Here is a 20,614-nt window from a genome sequence, read left to right as displayed (position 1 = left end):
CAGTTAATTGTATCTAGTTTGCATATTAATTCAAGTTCAGCAGTCTCTCTTTGGAGTCTGTTTTTGAAGTTTTTTTGTTGCAAAATTGCCACCTTCAAGTCTGTCACTGAGTGGTTAGAAAGGTTGAAGTGTTCTCCCACTGGTTTTTGAATGTTATGATTCCTGATGTCAGATTTGTGTCCATTTATTCTTTTGCGTAGAGACTGTCCGGTTTGGCCAATGTACATGGCAGAGGGGCATTGCTGGCACATGATGGCATATATCACGTTGGTAGATGTGCAGGTGTACGAGCCCCTGATGGTGTGTCTGATGTGATTAGGTCCTGTGATGGTGTCACTTGAATGGATATGTGGACAGAGCTGGCATCGGGCTTTATTGCAAGGATAGGTTCCTGGGTTAGTGTTTATGTTGTATGGTGTGCGGTTGCTGGTGAGTATTTGCTTCAGGTTGGGAGGCTGTCTATAAGCGAGGACTGGCCTGTCTCCCAAGATCTGTGAGAGTGAGGGATCATCTTTAAGGATAGGTTGTAAATCTTTGATGATGCGCTGGAGAGGTTTTAGTTGGGGGCTGTAGGTAAGAAACTACACCATCTGCTCAAAAAACTCCCTGAGAAAGCACAGGAACAGATCTATACAGACACATGCCTGGAACCCCGACCAGGTGTATTCTATTTGCTACCCAAGATCCATAAACCTGGAAATCCTGGACGCCCCATCATCTCAAGCATTGGTACTTTAACAGCAGGATTGTCTGGCTATGTGGACTCTCTCCTCAGGCCCTATGCCACCAGCACTCCCAGCTATCTTCGAGACACCACTGACTTCCTGAGGAAACTACAATCCATCAGTGATCTTCCAGAAAACACCATTCTGGCCACTATGGATGTGGAAGCCCTCTACACTAACATTCCACACGAAGATGGACTACAAGCCATCAGGAACAGTATCCCCGATAATATCACGGCTAACCTGGTGGCTGAACTTTGTGACTTTGTCCTCACCCACAACTATTTCACATTTGGGGACAATATATATCTTCAAGTCAGTGGCACTGCTATGGGTACCCGCATGGCCCCTCAGTATGCCAACATCTTTATGGCTGACTTAGAACAACGCTTCCTTAACTCTCGTTCCCTAACACCCCTACTCTACTTGCGCTACATTGATGACATCTTCATCATCTGGACTCATGGAAAAGAAGCCCTCGAGGAATTCCACCAAGATTTTAACAATTTCCATCCCACCATCAACCTCAGCCTAGACCAATCCACACAAGCGGTCCATTTCCTAGACACTACTGTGCTAATAAACGATGGTCACATAAATACCACCCTATACCGGAAACCCACTGACCGCTATACTTACTTACATGCCTCCAGCTTCCATCCCGGACACACCACACGATCCATTGTCTACAGCCAAGCTCTAAGATACAACCGTATTTGCTCCAATCCCTCGGACAGAGATAAACACCTACAAGATCTCTATCAAGCATTCTTAAACCTACAATACCCACCTGCTGAAGTGAAAAAACAGATTGACAGAGCCAGAAGAGTACCCAGAAGCCACCTACTACAGGACAGGCCTAAAAAAGAAAATAACAGAACACCACTAGCCATTACCTACAGCCCCCAACTAAAACCTCTCCAGCGCATCATCAAAGATTTACAACCTATCCTTAAAGATGATCCCTCACTCTCACAGATCTTGGGAGACAGGCCAGTCCTCGCTTATAGACAGCCTCCCAACCTGAAGCAAATACTCACCAGCAACCGCACACCATACAACATAAACACTAACCCAGGAACCTATCCTTGCAATAAAGCCCGATGCCAGCTCTGTCCACATATCCATTCAAGTGACACCATCACAGGACCTAATCACTTCAGACACACCATCAGGGGCTCGTACACCTGCACATCTACCAACGTGATATATGCCATCATGTGCCAGCAATGCCCCTCTGCCATGTACATTGGCCAAACCAGACAGTCTCTACGCAAAAGAATAAATGGACACAAATCTGACATCAGGAATCATAACATTCAAAAACCAGTGGGAGAACACTTCAACCTTTCTAACCACTCAGTGACAGACTTGAAGGTGGCAATTTTGCAACAAAAAAACTTCAAATACAGACTCCAAAGAGAGACTGCTGAACTTGAATTAATATGCAAACTAGATACAATTAACTGTGGTTTAAACAAAGACTGGGAATGGTTGGGTCATTACACCAATTGAATCTATTTCCCTATGTTAAGTTCTCCTCACACCTTCTATGGGCCATCTTAATTATCACTTCTAAAAGTTTTTTTCCTCCTGCTAACGATAGCTCATCTCAATTGATTAGACTCTGCCTGTTGGTATGTATACTTCCACCTTTTCATGTTCTCTGTATGTATAAATATCTCCTGTCTGTGTGTTCCATTCTATGCATCCGAAGAAGTGAGCTTTAGCTCACGAAAGCTCATGCTTAAATAAATTTGTTAGTCTTTAAGGTGCCACAAGTACTCCTGTTTTTTTACAACAACTGCCTCTCTTTACTGCAGGGATTGCTTGGAAACTTAGCCATGGAGGGAATGTGCCTGGGCTTTTCTGCAGGGAATTACCTACTCTGATGGGTCTGTAGGAGAAGGAAGCTCTGGTAAGTCTGCTGATATGGTCTGCATTTATCTGTCTTTCTACCTCTCTTGCACCCATCACAATAGTATTTGAGTGCAAGGGGTCAACATTTTGACTCCCTTTATTTGAACCTCCAGATTCCTGGGCTTTTTGATCTTTCCCTGACCTTGGCTCTCCTGACCTGTTATATGCTCTCCTCACCATGGGATGCAACCCATTCATTTCCCCTGGATCACAAAGAAATACACTTTTGTAAAACTCTCTATTGAGGATATCATTGTTCAAAAGCTACTGACTGTGTATGTATGATTTTGTCTTGGCTAACACATTGTCATTATGTTCCGTAACATCTGGTGGCGTCAGCCTTGTCATGCTGACACAAATCAGCTTGTGTTGAGAACCCAGATTTTTTCAAGGGCAATAGCAAATAGTTGGGTTGCACTTGTCTTTAAAGAGAGCCACATTTTTCATGAACAGCTTGTGATGTCATTACATAAATCAGCCTTTGTGTTAGTGGATTCTTAGCATGGTAAGAACTTTCAATTTACAGCCACAGAGTGTACTTTAGACCTTTCAGCCATGTTTTGAATGCCTGTGCGGCATGCACTTAGCAAAAGAAGTACAACACTCTGGGCCCACTTCTGCCACACTTGCATGTAGAGTACGTCATCACTAGATTTTTGTACCTGGAGTTAATTGACTGCCAGTTAACTCAAAGTAGTTAACATGTTTGTAAAAGCTAGTATGGACAATCCCCACGTGTTTGGTCTACAACACTAAAAACTTTTGTTCTTTACCCAGTGATGATCCCTAGCATAAAAAAAACAAATGTTTGTAGCCTGGATGAAATGTGTGGAGTGTGTCCATACTAGCCGTTACAAACGTGCAACTACCTTGAGTTAATTTGCAATCAGCTAGTGAAGACTTCCCTCAGTAGCACCATACTTCTCAAGTAGTTTCACTGAATTCCAGAAAGCTACCCGAGGAGTAAGACTTTTCTGAGAATTAGGCTCTCTGAAGTGTATTCAGCCTTCTGTTTCCACCAGCAATTTATATGTCCTCTAACTGACCACAAAAATGTGTTAGAGTGGAGTATTTCATATCTTGTCTACAACTGTATTGTGAAATAAAACAGAGATAAAAGACTGTAGATGCAAGAGTCTGCTAGAATTGCAGGGAAATTAACATTTTCTATCCACTTCACAAGGTGTTGTGAGACTCAGTTCATTAAAGTTTGTAACCTGTTTTGATGCCCTTAGAAAAACTTGCAGCATATACATGCAAATTAATATTCTAGCACTCAGAATGCATATACATATATACATCTAATCAAAGCAAAATGCATTATTGTGCTAATAAAATGTCTGTGTTATGTATGTATGTGTTTGCACCTCTATATATGTGATGATAGAGATACATGCCCTACACTCAATCAGAAAATAATAGTGTAACACATTTATAGCTACTATAAACCATTTTTATTTCATTTTATTTAATATAGAATCCCGAACTCAAGGTCGGATTTAACCATCTCACCCAGTAAAATCCAAACCTCTTTGGTTCTGATAGCAGTCTGTCTGAATTTAATGTGATTCAGGAAGAAAGCCAGAGTTTCTATTAAATCCTGATTTTTTTAGAACAAACACTGTTTTCACCCATAAACTCACATATGTTCTAGGTTTTGGAACCTCAGCTTTGACAGTAGAATGACATCATTATCTCTATCTCCGCATTCCACCTTGGCCCAGCCTATGTGTGCTGCTGCTGTGGTGTAATGGGACTGGAAAAAGCAGGCCAGGAGAATTCCCTGCTGATTCTGACATAGGGCAGTGTAGTGTGCTGGGGGAGGCGGGACAGGGACAGGGACAAGGACAGGAGACGCTTGTTGGGGATGGAAGGGACAGGGCTGCAGGGCGTAGTGCAGTGGAGATTGTGAGTAGTACTGTGACCTATGTGCAGCCGGGCAAAGGTTGCATATGTTGCAGTGAGGGCTACACCAGCTCCCAGAACAGTCTAGATTTGGGAGGATGCAAAAATGGATTCAAGTCAGTTTAGCCTCCCCGCTCTGGACTACTCCTGTGCTGTGCGTGTATAGGAGGGTCAAACACTTAGTTGCTTCTGTAGACCAACCCCATCACACACACCAGGCGTTCCTTACGTTCCTCCATCTCCCCCACCCCCAAGTTTCCTGTATGCTACCCTCCCTTCCCCTCTATTTCAGGGACTCCCTGCAACCCACACCTCATCCCCTTCCTCATGCCTGGGGCTCTGTGTGTCCCACATTTCCCCTTCCCCTATACCTTTCTCTGCCCTCTTCCTCTGATGCCAGGGGTTCTGTGTGTGCTGCCATTGCACCCCTTCTCCCTGTGTCCCCGCCCATTCACCCCTTCCAGGATCTCATTCTCCTTCCCGCCCTCCCATGTCAGAGGCTCCTTGTGCCCTCTCATTCCCCCTTTTCTCCCCTTTTCCACCCTAGTAGGAGCTCTGTGTGCCCTCCCATCTCCGCCTCCACCACATGCCAGTGGCTGTATGTCCCCCTCACTCCCCACATCACTGTCTCCTATTCTTCTCTTCCGGGCAGAGGTTCCGTGTGCCCTCATTTCCCTCTTCCCATCCTCCTACCGCATTTCTTATTTATTTTCTTTTAGTCTGGGAGATAAGTCATTCAGGGTGTCCCCTTTTTAAACTATACTGGGAAAATGGGCAGAGGTGAGATGTGGGGTACTGTTATGCTGGGAGGTGTTAATGAGAGCCTGGGGTCTTTAATCTATAGACAGTTACTGAGGTGTTTGAACTTGTGGGGTCTATTTACCACATGTCAGGGGCACCATGTGTCACCCATTCTCCCTTTCTGTGCATTGCATGATACAGGGGTCTGGGGGAAATAAATAGTGTATAATCATATAATTAAAGACTGTGGCATAGAGCATATGCACAAGGGGGTCGAATTAAGTTTGCACAGGCAACTTTACTTATGGCATTTCCTAATTTTTGAGTGCTTGACTTTGTAACCTGAATAATGTTCTGTTAATATCGTGTGTGTGTGTGTGTGTGTGTATAAATACTGTTTTATAATAAAACTGGCTTGTCTCCAAATCATGTCAGTTTCACACTGCCTGCTGTTACCATATTCAAAGTGGAAGCAGCTGGTATGCTAAAATGAGCTATGGACTTTGGAATCCTTTAAGGTTAGGAACTGAGTGGTTGGAGTGAGATATTTACACAGGATGGAATCTTTGTTGGCCTGTTGGATTCCTCCCACCATTTTTCTCCACTGTATTTCATAGAGCAAAATAAAAAAAAAAAACAACCTCTCTCTGAGGTGTGCTGCTGTTCTATTCTGACAAGTGACTCTAAAAATGCCATGGTGGGGTTTTGTGGTTAACGTGTCTCCGTGATGTCTCTATCAAATATGCCCAATTCACAAGTAAAAAGATGCTTATTTTTTTCTTCATGACTGCCAGCTGCAAACACAGCATGGGATCTGAGAGTCAAGCTGAGGTCTGCTCTGTCACATATCACTAACAAAAAAGATTCTGCAGTCAGAACTTAGTTAACTATTCTGTTGATAATGCTAGAGCCAGAATACAATCTAGCTCCCTCTCCCATTTCTGGGTGGGCTCTGCATTGCTAACTAGAGCAGGGGTCAGCAACCTTTCAGAAGCGGTGTGCCGAGTCTTCATTTATTCACTCTAATTTAAGGTTTTGCATGCCAATAATACATTTTAACGTTTCTAGAAGGTCTCCTTCTAGAAGTCTATAATATATAACTAAACTATTGTTGTATATAAAGTAAATAAGGTTTTTAAAATAAATTAAAATGCAGAGCCCCCTGGACTGGTGGCCAGGACCCAGGCAGTGTGAGTGCCACTAAAAATCAGCTCATGTGCCGCCTTCGGCACGCGTGCCATAGGTTGCCTACCCCTGAACTAGAATAAAAAAAAATAGCAAAAATATATACTAGTTATTAAAATAAGCAAATATATATTTGAATACACACAGGGAACAGGTCTTTTGAATAGGAAAGTATGGTTTTTACTTAGACACTTCAGAGCAGAACCACATTTTAAGGTCCCTCTTTCGTGATCTTAGGGAAATGGAACCTTAGAGAAGTCCTGTTTGGATTATTCAGAAATAAAGAGCAGAATGAAATCTGAGTATTCTGTCCACTTTACCCTATCCTAGAATCTTTATACAAGAGAAAGGTCAATACATTTGGAACTAATGATGTAAATAACTTTTAAAGGCCACTTTTAGAATATTTACAACAGAAGGACATAATGAAAAATATCCTGGATAGGATTTTAGGACCTATAGTTTTCATTTGCAAAATTCCCATTGAAGCTAGTGTGTGGAGTGGCTGCACATAGTCTAGATTTGATTTGATAATCTCTTATAACAGTGGAGAGTAAATGGATCACCTGTAGGTATTCAGAAGGCATGTTCCCCCCCAAAGCACAGCATTGCTCAGCTGGCCAGATGTAATGGGCTGGAGGTTCATCCTCTAATTAAATCAGGTATTGGATGCAGCTGGTGGCAGGGAATCAGAATAAAATTAGGTCCTGTGATGGTGTTGCTGGTGCAGATATGTGGGCAGAGTTGGCATCGAGGTTTGTTGCATGGATTGGTTCCTGAGCTAGAGTTACTATGGTGCGGTGTGCAGTTACTGGTGAGAATATGCTTCAGGTTGGCAGGTTGTCTGTGGGCAAGGACTGGCCTGCCACCCAAGGCCTGTGAAAGTGTGGGATCATTGTCCAGGATGGGTTATAGATCCCTGATGATGCGTTGTAGGGGTTTTAGCTGGGGACTGTATGTGATGGCCAGTGGAGTCCTGTTGGTTTCTTTCTTGGGTTTGTCTTGCAGTAGGAGGCTTCTGGGTACACGTCTGGCTCTGTTGATCTGTTTCCTTATTTCCTCGTGCGGGTATTGTAGTTTTGAGAATGCTTGGTGGAGATTTTATAGGTGTTGGTCACTGTCTGAGGGATTAGAGCAGATGCGGTTGTACCTCAGTGCTTGGCTGTAGACAATGGATCGTGTGGTGTGCCCGGGATGGAAGCTGGAGGCATGAAGGTAGGCATAGCGGTCGGTAGGTTTTCGGTATAGGGTGGTGTTAATGTGACCATCACTTATTTGCACCGTGGTGTCAAGGAAGTGGACCTCCCGTGTAGATTGGTCCAGGCTGAGGTTGATGGTGGGGTGGAAGCTGTTGAAATCGTGGTGGAATTTTTCCAGAGTCTCCTTCCCATGGGTCCAGATGATGAAGATGTCATCAATGTAGCGTAGATAGAGAAGGGGCGTGAGTGGACGAGAGCTGAGGAAGCATAGTTCCAGTGACACCATCACAGGACCTAACCAGATCTGCCACACCATCACCGGTTCATTCACCTGCACATCCACCAATGTAATATACGCCATCATATGCCAGCAATGCCCCTCTGCTATGTACATCGGCCAAACTGGACAGTCTCTACAGAAAAGGATAAATGGACACAAATCAGATATTAAGAATGGCAATATACAAAAACCTGTAGGAGAACACTTCAACCTCCCTGGCCACACAATAGCAGATCTTAAGGTGGCCATCCTGCAGCAAAAAAACTTCAGGACCAGACTTCAAAGGAAACTGCTGAGCTTCAGTTCATCTGCAAATTTGACACCATCAGCTCAGGATTAAACAAAGACTGTGAATGGCTTGCCAACTACAAAACCAGTTTCTCCTCCCTTGGTTTTCACACCTCAACTGCTAGAGGAGGGCCTCATCCTCCCTGATTGAACTAACCTCGTTATCTCCAGCCTGCTTCTTGCTTGCATATGTATACCTGCCCCTGGAAATTTCCACTACATGCATCCGACGAAATGGGTATTCACCCACGAAAGCTCATGCTCCAAAACTTCTGTTAGTCTATAAGGTGCCACAAGACTCTTTGCTGCTTTTACAGATCCAGACTAACACGGCTACCCCTCTGATACTTAAAACTACTCAGTGTCAGATTATCTGTAAATTCCCAAGAAAGGTTTCCAGAGAGGAGCAAATGCTAGGGCTCTGGATCTGCCAGTGGAACTCTCAGCTATTAATGAACTCTTCACTGTTTTACTTTATGTCCAGCAGTGGTGGAATTAATGCTGAGTCTAGCCACAAAGTAGGGGTGATGACTTAGTGTTCTAAACGGGACTTTAGAAACATATAGACTACCTGAAACCACCAGTTTAACTCCTGGCAGGATGGGTTTACTCTATCATCCTTCCCATGTAGATAAATTCAATTCCACATAGTTTGCTACGTGGCCTCTTTCAGGTGACACCTTAAAAGCGGTAAACTAAAGGTCTTATGGTAGTGTTTTGTAAGAATAGGGATTTCCCCAGTGTCTTTGCCCATTACTGTGCCACGTGTTTTTCTCCCAGGTGCTGTCCATTATCCCCAGAGGTAGCTACAGTTTGGTGATGAAGAGATTCCTGTGTGATTGCTCAGTTCTTTGAGATCCCCTACAATGAAAAGCACTGTATAAATGCTAATTGTTTAGTTTTCTCTACCTGAACTAGAGGGAAAGTCAGTTCAGGATTGAAAACATCTTCCAGCTGAAGCATTATTTTATTTCTGTTCTTATTTTGATTTTTTCCTGTGTGCCCTTCATTCTTATCCTCTTTCTTATTTATTTTATTTATCCATGTGCATGGATTTTGATGCCTTGTGGTTGTTTGATGGTCTGAACACAGGACTGGGAGCCAGGAACCCCTGAGCGTTTGTCCTGGCTCTGACATGCCATGCGGAGTTAGGCAAGTCCCATAACCTCTCTGTGACCCTTCCTTGCCATCTGTAAAATAATAATACCCACCAAGGTATTATGAGAATTAATTTGCTAATGATTGTAAGGGGCTTTGAAGATTAGTGCTATATGTTACTTGTTCCTGTTAGCAGGAAAGTCATAAAATAATACTGCACCACATTTCTGTGGAGAAATTTTTTTCAGTGGGGAAAAGGAAATTTTCCTCCCATATTTTATTTTATTTAGAAATCCCCTTTGTCTGACAGAATTTCTTCCATACATGCCAGAAGTGATAGTCTCAATGGTTAGCATTATCGAGCAGTTTTTGGCTTCCACTATCTAGATCTGAAATGGGCACTCTTAGGGAAGGGCTTTTGATTCAGTAATTTGCTTTCTCAATTGGCCCAGATTGCTGGCATTCAGGGAAGGCTAGGCTAGGCTCTCCTCTTCACTCAGGCTTTTGTTTGAAGGACAGGACCTGAATAGCGCAACTGGCTGCTGTGACTGCATGCATTTGTGGGGTGGAGAGAGGGGCAATGGTCATTATCTCTGGGTTAGCATTCATCAGTGTGTTACTCTGGAACTGCATAGGGTAGGAACTGTTCTTCATGCACCCAGAAGTTTATGATGGATGAAATTTTGTGAACTGAAAAGTAAACAAAATAAATATGAATCAGATTCTACAGCCCTAAAATATCAGAAAGCAGAGGATTAATTAGGTGGATCTGATGCCTTCAGACTAGATATATCTGAGCTAGTATGATTTAAACACTCCTATCTGATTTAAAAGTGCCTAGGTTTTTATAAAACTTTTTACATTATGATCTTTAAGTTTAAATTTTGCCAGACAAGATTGCTTCCTGATTATGCAGACTTAAACAGCAAACAGCTCATGTATCACACTTGTGAGACCCTGCAGTACCACTGGTACAGCAAACATAACACATGCCTTCTGATAAAAGGCAGCATAAACAAAGCTCCCTCCAAATAAAGAAGACATGGCAGAACTGCAGAATGACTTGTGATACCTATTTCTCTCAAATAAGTCACTTTGCCTGGTGTAACCTCCATCCATCTGAAGAGCACTCAAGCAATGAACCAGACATTTCCCAGATAATAAACAATGGAAATAAAGTTCCTACCACACATTAGACTGGACAGAGCACTAGAGAACATACTGCAGAGAACAATCCTGTACTTAGCCACCTGAGGACAGATTATGTGACCTACTGAATGGCAGAATTTAGAGATGGAAGAGACCTATTGGATTATCCAGTCCACCCCCAAGTGCCAGTATTTTGTCCATTCTACTTTAAAAGCCTCAGGCAATGATTCTTTCAGTGATTCCCTTGGGAGATTATTCCATAGCCTAATACATCTAACCTAATAACTGTATCAGTTATAGGAATCATCTATTGCTGCTTTGATTCCATGACATTTCTGCATTTTCCTAATATCTGGACTCAAGCTGTAAAATTTGGATCTTTGGATCTGGATTTCAAACACTCCAACCCCAACTCTGAAGTTCTTGAGTATCTTGATTTGGGATTTTAGCTCAGCCCATTATAAAGGTAGGGACAATTTGGATCTAGATTTGAATATTAGTGATGATGTCAGACCCTGAGTTTTAGTTTGGGCCTATCTTTCCTGACATTATATACAGGTCACAGAGTTTCTTCAAGTAATTGCACATGTCCTTTCCAATGTAGGTGTGTGCACATCCCAAACACAGTCACTGGAAAATTTGCCCTCAGTGGTATCCATCGCGTTGGCTCTGGCGCCTTCTGGTCCTTTGTGTGCATAGCACCAGTATAAAGAGCCCAGCCAACCCTGTGGCCCCTCAGTTACTACTTACCACCCACGATAGTCGCTGAAACTGTTCTCGCTCTTGCAAATTTTCTCTATGGACTTTGTTTCTCTGTTATTTGTATATAATTCCCAGTATAGTGGTTGTACATAGTTGATTAAGTCTTAGCAGTTAGTTTCTCCATTGTTAGTGGAGTTTCAACTGCTCCCAGTACCGAGCTGCTCTTTGAGTATGGAGAAACTATACTTTTCTGACAGTACACTGAACCTAGCTCATATATGTGCCTTGGTCTGTGTAGCTGGAATAATTACTCCTTCCTGTGAAGAAAATGAATTTGCTCCCAGAAAAAATTGAGATAATGTGTTTATCTCCCAAAACAGCTTGTGATTTGTGTTGACTTGTCTTGTGTTGACTTGTGGAAAGTTTTGTGTTTACTCATGTGTGATCACAGTACTGTCACTTTTCCCATTTCAAAGACCTTAGTATTTCGTGCTCTTCCAACTTGTTCAGGAAAAGGCTGTAAAATGAGTCCTGAAGTGCTTTGCTCCCTTCTTTCCCCCGGCCAGTTGCTACTGGATCTCATGGTTTTCCTAACCCTCCATTCAGTAGCTGTCATTTTCTGTATTATAGCCCTCAGCAAAGGCATGGCTTACACTTAAGTTTTGCTGGCATACCTATGTCAGTTAGGGGTGCAAATTTTTTTTATACCCTTATCTCTATGCTGTTAAAAACCCTACTATAGATGCAGTTGTAGTATAACTGTGCTTACACCAATGTAGCTTACGCTGGTTTCCAGCATTTCTATACTGCTCTAATGGCATTCATGCTAGAGAGCTTTGCTGCTTTAACTATGTATAAATATATCCACAAAACCCTCTTATAGACAAGGCCTAAAACCCAATTTTTCAGAATATTTTTGGTATCATTAAAAGTGCTGTGAAATTCTGCTGTGTTGTGCCGTAGATTCTGCAGTGTACAGGGAATGTGGGAAAGCTCCCTCAAAAGACAGTTAATTAAAAAAAAAATCCTGTCAAATATGCCACTTCTCAGAAGGCTATTTCTCCAACCTTCTGTTTTAGTGGCTTAAGTTTTAATAGCAGCTAAATCTGTCTTCATAATGACATAACTGCTTAAAGCTGATATTTCACATGCACATTTCAGGTCCCAGACGCTCAGCAACTGCTGAACACCCAGAATAAATGATCCACAAATACACATCTTTGAGGCTGTAGCTGTGGGATTCCAGACCATCTGTTGCTTAAAGGAAGACAGTAGCCTGTTCTCTTCATGTTTCTCCCTTGCAAGAGCTACAAGGCTCTGAACTTCCTCTTCCCACTTTCCCTCTTAACTTTAAATCACTTGACAAGTTAATCGGCACCTCCTCATTGCCTGGAGCTATGGTGCTTTTAATGAAGTCCAAACAAATTAACTATTAAACAAGTTATGAACCAGCTCAGTGTGAACTGACTTGAATAAGCTGAGGATCAAAGCAAGTGGCTGTAAAATGAGTCCTGAAGTGCTAATAATGTGTAATAACTTTTAAAGGCTTAAATGAGAATGAATTAAACAGGGGTGGGGGGGTTGTTGAATTCTGCTCATTTAAAAAAAAAAAAGCACACACTGTGGCTATGTTGTGGTTGTGTTTTGACAGAAGAAAGCTGGTGATGAGCAGTATAGAACTGCATTCTATTTCTAATGCTGTTTATTCCAAAAGTGACAGTGTACAAATGGCCAAGCCTGACAGATATGTTTCCTGTGCATACCAAGTCATATCTGCTTCATTCATTGACAGAAATAATTTTTACTGCTGTATAGTCTCATATGCCCTAATGAGCCAGTGCCACCCTGGGAGACTGAGCTAGAGTCTTCTTTCTTGAGCATCAGCATTGTATACTAAATTCAAATCTGAATCACCTGTGCAAACCCGTGGCCTGCAATGTGTTTACCCAGCAGTGAATGAGGGCTTAATTTAGCCTGCAGGACTTTTACTACTGCTGCTAACATGTGAGAGACTTGAGCTGTGTTCTGATACAGTTTTTTAACTGTGTAAGGTATCTTTATTTTTTTCTGAGCATGTTTGATAACGCAAGAGACAATCAACATGCAAAAAAATGCCTGTTATGACATTTTAGTCATGTTTCAGTCAAGAACTACTGTGACAGGTTCCCCCACCTGGAACTGGGGTACCACTGAGCTCTCTGACCCACCGACCTAGGTTCCTTTTCACACTGTGCTGCTGTGACAAGCTGCAAAGCCCTCCAACCTGCACTTTCACCAGCATTCACACACGTAGGGACACACCCAGCTGCAGTTACACACAGGCTGTCTAACCACCAGCTTCCCAGGCTAGGACCCCACAGGAGTACTAAAAGTATACTGGACAAATCTGGCCAGCATACAGGTTTAATACCCGGTCCGCCTCTCCCTCAATCTAAAGAAAACAATGCACACTTGTAACCAAATGGAGATTTCCCCCAAGCACTCCAGTCAAAGCTTACTAGTTTAGATAAAGCAAAAACAAGTTTATTAACTAGAGAAGATACATTTCAAGTGATAGCAAACAGATAAAAGCAGATTATCTAGCAAATAAGAAAAATGCAAACTAAGCTTAATATACTAGATAGCTAGGGTGAGAATCTACTATTCATATCCGAACTGATGGTACAGGCAGATTTGTAGATTCTTAAGGTGCAAGCTACACTTGTTTTGCAGCTTGGAATGCCCAGATGTTTCATACACAGGCTAGAAATCCCTTTAGCCTAGGTCCAGCACTTCACCCAGGTCAGTCTTTGTTCCTCAGGTCTTTCTAGGAGTCATCTTGTGTGGGGAGTGAAGGACCACAGATGTCACTCCCTGTCTTTTATAGCATTAGCATATGGTGGGAACCTTTTGTTTCAAAGCCTGGTTCTTAGACTGGTTTGTGTAAAAATACTGACATCCCAAGATGGAGTCCAGAATCATGTGGCCTGGTCACATGTCCTTGTAGAGCCATAACAGCCATTATTTACAGGCCATTTGGAGTGTTCTCAGGAACTCACCAGGTGCGAGATAAGCTTCTCCTAAGGCCTATTGTTTTCTCCAATGGCTTATTGCCCTGAATTGGCCCTTCCCAACCAGCTATGTAGCCTGAAAGCATCTCATCTAGTGGAGGTTACACAGATATAACTACATTTGAAGTACAGATACACAGTATTTATAACTTCCGATACAAGAATGATCATGCATACAAATAGGATATTCATATTCAGCAAATCATAACTTTTCCAATGACCCCTCATATGATTTATCTTGCATAAAATACATAATTATGCTTAATCATATCATAATATCACTGAAGAATATAGGGTGCAATGTCACAACCAGTCTTAAGGCCAACTCAAAAACTTTCCATCCTGACTTTGGTCCTCCATCTTTTCTCTTGTCTTGGCTCCCACTAATGTTATCATGTAGCTTGTGTTATTAAACACTTTGTGTCCTCCTTATTAATGCAGGGAGAGCTTATATTTAACAGTTGATTATTTTATTGTAAACATTACATTATGTGACAGACCCAGACCAGTGGGGTAGAGGAGTCTGGTAGAGGGCAAATACACTGGTCACTGGATGAGTAGTTTTCTGTTCCCTGAGTGACCAGAGCAGAGGCTGCACTAGAGTAATCAGGAACCTGCTAGAACCAATTAAGGCAGACAGGCTGATTAGAACACCTGCAGCCAATCAAGGCAGACTAATCAGGGCACCTGGGTTTAAAAAGGAGCTCACTCCAGTCAGGTGAGGGGGAGCCAGAGAAGAGGAAGTGTGTGAGAGGAGCTGGGAGCAAGAAGCTGAGAGGGAGAGGGAGAGGGAGAGGGAGAGGGAGAGGATGTGCTGCTGGAGAACTAAGGAGTACAAGTGTTATCAGACACCAGAGGAAGGTCCTGTGGTGAGGATAAAGAAGGTGTTTGGAGGAGGTCATGGGGAAGTAGCCCAGGGAGTTGTAGCTGTCATGCAGCTGTTACAAGAGGTACTATAGACAGCTCCAATCCACAGGACCCTGGGCTGGAACCCAGAGTAGAGGGTGGGCCTGGGTTCCCCCCAAACCTCCCAACTCCTGATCAGACACAGGAGGAGTTGACCTAGACTGTGGGGAAGATCACTAAGGTGAGCAAATCTGCCAGTAAGCGCAGGACCCACCAGAGTAGAGGAGGAACTTTGTCACAATAACTAAATAGTAGCAACCAGAGACTGGTGTTGGTTGTATCCTCTGGGCTCTTTTCTGTCCTAAGCTCTATCTTCCAAAATGGAGGCATAGCCTTTGGTCTCTGTAGCCACAACTCACATGTGTATAACAATAGCAGTCCTGCCAATCCCCAGCATTAAAAAAAATCATGAGATTTTTAAAATAAGCTTGGTGCTCTTTATTTGCCTTCTGGTTGATAAACCCATACATTCATGTTTCCCAGACTTTCTACACAGCATGAAGGCTAGAAATTTTTATATAATTAAAATGAGTCCCACAACTCCAGCATCTGGGGCCTTAAGGAAAATATATCACAAGATCAGTGATAATTGTGGGAGCATGGCAATACAGCAACAGCATCTCCTCAACACAGGTATTTCATGTACTAACTCCTGCTTCTTTCAATTGCCCAAAGCTACAGCAGCTTCCTTCTGCAGACATGGACTGCCCTGCTTATTAGTGCTGCAAACTTAGAAGATATAAAATGGACCTGGAGGTTTGTGTGTCTGAATCTCTGGATCAGTGCAGTAGATGCAATGTGTAATTCAGGATGGGAACACCAGTTTGCATAAGCTCAAAAGACCATCCCAAATTTAATTCAAACTTGAACTGTTTTTAAGCTTGAAAAAATTCTATTAGCTTTTTGTCCCTGTAATGGGGTGGCACCCACATCTCATGCATGCCCTTCTCCCTGGTCAATAGTGCCTGCAAACAGTTCTTTTCACGCAGCAGGACACGCACCTATCTTTGATGGAGGGCCCCTTTTCTCTCAATTAGGTGTGAGCCTGCTTTTATTTTTTGGCCTTACATCAGGGTGACACTTGCTTCTCATAAGCACCCTCCCCGCCGCTGGTTCTCTTAGCTGGTCTTCGGCAGCTCAGCCACCCCGGCCAAGTGGCACACATTTCCCCCCCTTCTGGCATATACAGTCCAAGTTCGTTCTTGGCCCTGGTATGGGGCACTAGCTCTTAGGCTTCATCACCAAGTCACTGCCTTCTTCAACCACCCAGCCAGGGTCCATCTCAGTACTCTTCACTGGTGTCCTTTTCAGCAGCCCTACCTGGGCTCAGTCCACAACCAGACCAGCAGGGCCCTTTCTGGTCTGGCCAGGTCCTAGGCTCAATTCTCTGAGTTCAGCCTGCCTGCACTGACCTTTTCATGGTCCTGCTGTTACTCTATCCAGCCAGGCACCAGGTCTTTAGCAGCCTTCCCTTGGCTCAGTTCTGCCTGGTGAGCTCTCTGTAGTGAGCTGTCCATGGCCTGCTGCTCATCTAGCCAGCCAGACACCCAGTCCTCCCTCATCAAACTCCATACAGCAACTGAACTTTTATGCTCCGCTGTTTATCTTATATAGGGCCTTTCTGGCCTTGGATTGGCCACTCTTCTGCAGCCACTCTAGGCTGCCTGGAGGATTTCTCACTGCTCTGTCCGGGGCAGGGTGATGCAGTTATGCAAGGCCTCCAGCAGGAGGCCTCTGCACCTAGTCCACCCTGACACAGTCCCCCAAATATTTTTTTTTAGGGATTGGTGATAGCACACACAGCCTTCAATCTCTAGGCCACAGTTTGGAATCCATTTCAGCTATATCATGGCTAAAAGTCATTACCATCCCGTGACTATCTAATGGCTTATGTGAAATGAAATGGGGGTCTCAGAGAGGCCAGTTCTTAGTGAAACACACACCGAAACCCTCTATCCTATTGAAAATGAACTTACTTACATCTGTGTTGGCAAAATGAAATTGCATCTGTGTTGGCAGCCTTAGCATAGGGATGAGGACAAAGGTTGAATAAGCCATGGAGACTAGACTTCCCTCTTGTCCCTATAGATAACTCTGATTATGTCACAATGGCAAAGAGAGCTTGCATTGTTGTAGTCTATGCTGCAACTGTTCTGTGGCTAAATGTTGCCTAGATACCATGTGAAGTGTGCATTAGAAATTGGATTGATAGATTCAATCAGATAATTGAACTCTCCAGGTTTCTCAGTTTGGTAACCACTGCCAGTACCAAATTCACTGAAGAAATTAAAAGACATTTTAGTTTTAAAAAGATCGAAAATAGGCCCAGAAAGAAAATTAGTGGAAGGAGCTCATTAGATGTCAGTGGATCACTTTGCACCAGCATGCTGATTCTGAGCTGATGTTCGACTGGAATTCTGCCTGATTCTGGGTAGGTTTAGAGCTGCTTGGATGGGGATGAGCAGCTCTCTGGTGTTGTAGTCTCCAATGGGAAGGAAAGAGGAGCCTTTGCAAAAGCACATTTGACACAAACAGCAGACACTGCAGCCCGCAGCACTTCAGGAGGGAGTGAATGACAGCTGAGCATTCCCTGCCCATGTTGAGTAGCATATTTTCTAATTACCACCTTGCTCCTCCCACCTCTCCACAATACTATCTCTTGAATTCTGTCCCTTTGAGTTTTGCATGTCTGTCACTCTGAGTTAGGTCACGGTACAGTGCAGGTTGTCACTTTGGGTTACATTTGATTGCGCTGTCTGGAATGGGATCCAACATAATGTAACATGACATGGTTATAATGGAATTTAACCTGTCAGAATCCTTCCAGCAAACCTTTCACATTGTGTCATCTGCCTGCTGTGGAGTTGAGTGCTGAGTGCCTGATGTGAAAGTCTGCTGAATCCAGGAGGAATGGAGTAGAGAACAAGATGCCCCTTGCTGACCAAAAGTCCAGTCTCTTCTGAATGCTTAGCACATTGCTTCTAGCTTCACTGTCACTTTTTGAGGAGGCAGACACCTTTTCACGTATTCAAGCTCATACACTGCAATTTTACTTTATGTGAAACAAGAATGTAAATTTTCTTCTTTTAAAAAATTCAGTAATATAGTGCCTTTCATCCAAGGATCTCAAGGTGATTTACAAGCATTAATTAAGCCCCTCAGCAGCCCCATGAAGCAAGCATTTTTGTCTTCACTTTACAGGTAGATGAACTAGAGTACAGGGAGGCTATGGCCTACATTATCAAAGTGTACATTCGTTGTGGGGTTTCTCGCCTTTTGGGTGCTCAATTTAATAAACTAGAGCTGGATTTTCAAAGATGCTGAGCACCCACAATTCCAGTTCACTTGAGGGGGACCAGCAGGTGTGCAGTGTCTCTGAAAATCAGATCCTCTGTGTCTAAAAGTTCCTCATCAGAAACAGAAGAACCCATGATTACTAGACCAATATTTTCAAAAGTATCCAAGTGACTTGCTCAAGGCACACACTGAAGCAGAACCAACCATGGAACCCAGGAATCCTGGCCCTAATCTTGTGCAGTTACAGCTGGACCATGTTTCCACAGTTGATGAGGTCAGATATGCTGCGCAAGTTTTCCCTGCACAGGTAGAAATGCATCTTAATTCTGACTTTCTGATCCCTTTTTACTGGAGTTTTATGCCTTTCCTAAGCAAAGACAGGGTGGGTGGTGGTTTGTGTGATGTAGTACTTAAACTTCAAAGCAGCGCCAGCGCAGCGCTGGCGCGGCAGCGCTAGCGCAGCTAAGTGTCAGCCAGCTGCCAGGGAAGAAACTCCCTCCAGCTCTGTCTGTCCTCCCCCCCCTGTGGGATGGGAGACGCAGCTGGGGCTGCCAGCGGCCGCTGGGGCTTTGGGCACTGGCGCGCTTAGCCAGGCATGCAGCGCTGCAGAGGGTGTGTTTTCACACCCTGCTGCAGCGCTGCAAATTTGTAAGTGTAGCCAAGCCCTTAGACAGACCAGTATGAAATCAGCAAGGGCCTGATTGTCCTCTCATAGTGGCTTTACAGCAGTATATCTCTAAGAGATGATTTACACCACTGTGAGAGGAGAATTAGGCCCTATATTCATATATAGAAGGCAAAATTATGTAGCCTGTTATGCAGAAAGTCAGATTATATTATTATAATGGTCCCTTCTGGCCTTAAAAAAATCTATAAATTTAACTGGAACCTAAGCTGGATCTGAATCCACGTTTTCAGGGATGGAAAGCCTAAGGTTTGGGCTACACTAGCAACTTATGTTGGTATTGTGCCTTTACACTCCATATTCCTTATGGAAATCTGCTTATGATATGGATATGGCATAACTGAGATATACTTTATGCAAGATGGCTCGTGTAAGATATCATTGGAAAGGTTGTGATTTACTGAATGTGATTATCCAATTTGTGTGCCTGTATCATTTCTGTATCTGAAGTTAGGAATATAGACCATGTATCTGTATTTCAAATGTGTTACTTCGGGTGACACCCACAACTAGCCCTTCAGGTACAACAATGAAAAAGCTAGACAGGGCTTATGGCCCATCAGCAAAGGCAATGGACTGTGAAAGAGGTGGATGTTCCAGATAGCCTACGAGTAATGGCTGCTACAACCCTGCCTAGACATATGACTGAAGCATCTGCTACTGGACCCGTCCCCTCCCCCCATTGGAATGCCAGTGTTTTTCCACTGCAAGACAAAGGGTTCCCGCCATACACAAAAACTGTGTAAGGCAGGGTAGTGACATCATCATGGTTCTTCTCTGCCTCCCCACCCAAAGAGACACTGAAAAACACCTGGAAAGAAAAACTGAACTGAGGGGAGAAGAGTTGAGCCCAGACTGGAAGGGCATCTAGCCTATGAGTAATAATACCTGAAATTTCAAGCTGCAGGTCAGTGCAGCTGGCCTTCAAGACTCTCTGTAATCTGCCTGTGACAATATTTAGGGTGAGAAATTACTATATGTAGTAATTTCATTAGTGAATCAAGCTTAGTTTGCGTGTTTTGTTTTATTTGCTTAATAATCTGCTTTGCTCTGTTTGCTACCCCTTATATTCACTTTAAATCTGCCTTTTATAGTTAATAAATTTGTTTTGTTTATTATTAAACCTAGTTTATGCAATTTCTAATTGTGGGGGCAAGAAGTTGTGCAGAAGAGGGTGAATTTTTATGAGCTTGTGCTGTGCAGATTTTGCTATACAGCACAAGACAATATACCTTTTGGGTTTATCTCCCAAAAGGTGTGTGCACGTGAGTGCTCGGTGAGTCTTCTCACACAGAGCTGACTTCAGTCTGTGTCTGCAGCTGGGTGTGGCCTTACCTGTGTGTGTGTGTGTGCTACAAGAGGCTGGAGAGCCTAATTCAGCAAAACAGAGAGAGGGAATCCAGGCTGGTAGAGCAGGAGAGGCTGAGTGAAACACCAGTATATCAGGTGGCATCCCAGACGGGGATCCAACCCATCACAAGTAT

At 43.4% G+C, this 20,614-nt stretch overlaps 1 protein-coding gene across 4 annotated transcripts in view; it reads left to right on the top strand.

The window, feature by feature from the left end:
- C9H8orf48 (chromosome 9 C8orf48 homolog) overlaps positions 1-20,614 on the top strand; it is a 203,734-nt gene that overhangs the window by 58,036 nt on the left and 125,084 nt on the right. The window contains exons 7-8 of one of the 4 annotated variants that reach the window (XM_039489382.1): positions 2,549-2,643; positions 12,354-12,488. In XM_039489382.1, coding sequence (XP_039345316.1) covers positions 2,549-2,628 — 80 coding nt within the window. In that variant the 3' untranslated portion in view covers positions 2,629-2,643; positions 12,354-12,488. Of the gene's footprint in view, positions 1-2,548; positions 2,644-2,758; positions 4,180-12,353; positions 12,489-20,614 lie in introns of those variants that run through there. The other 3 variants (XM_039489381.1, XM_039489383.1, XM_039489384.1) reach the window with 3 other exon arrangements.

Source organism: Mauremys reevesii, linkage group 9 (assembly GCF_016161935.1).
Source record: "Mauremys reevesii isolate NIE-2019 linkage group 9, ASM1616193v1, whole genome shotgun sequence".
Taxonomy (NCBI): domain Eukaryota; kingdom Metazoa; phylum Chordata; order Testudines; family Geoemydidae; genus Mauremys; species Mauremys reevesii.
The sequence above is the reverse complement of the archived record's forward strand: the minus strand, read 5'-3'. Positions and strand labels throughout refer to the sequence as shown.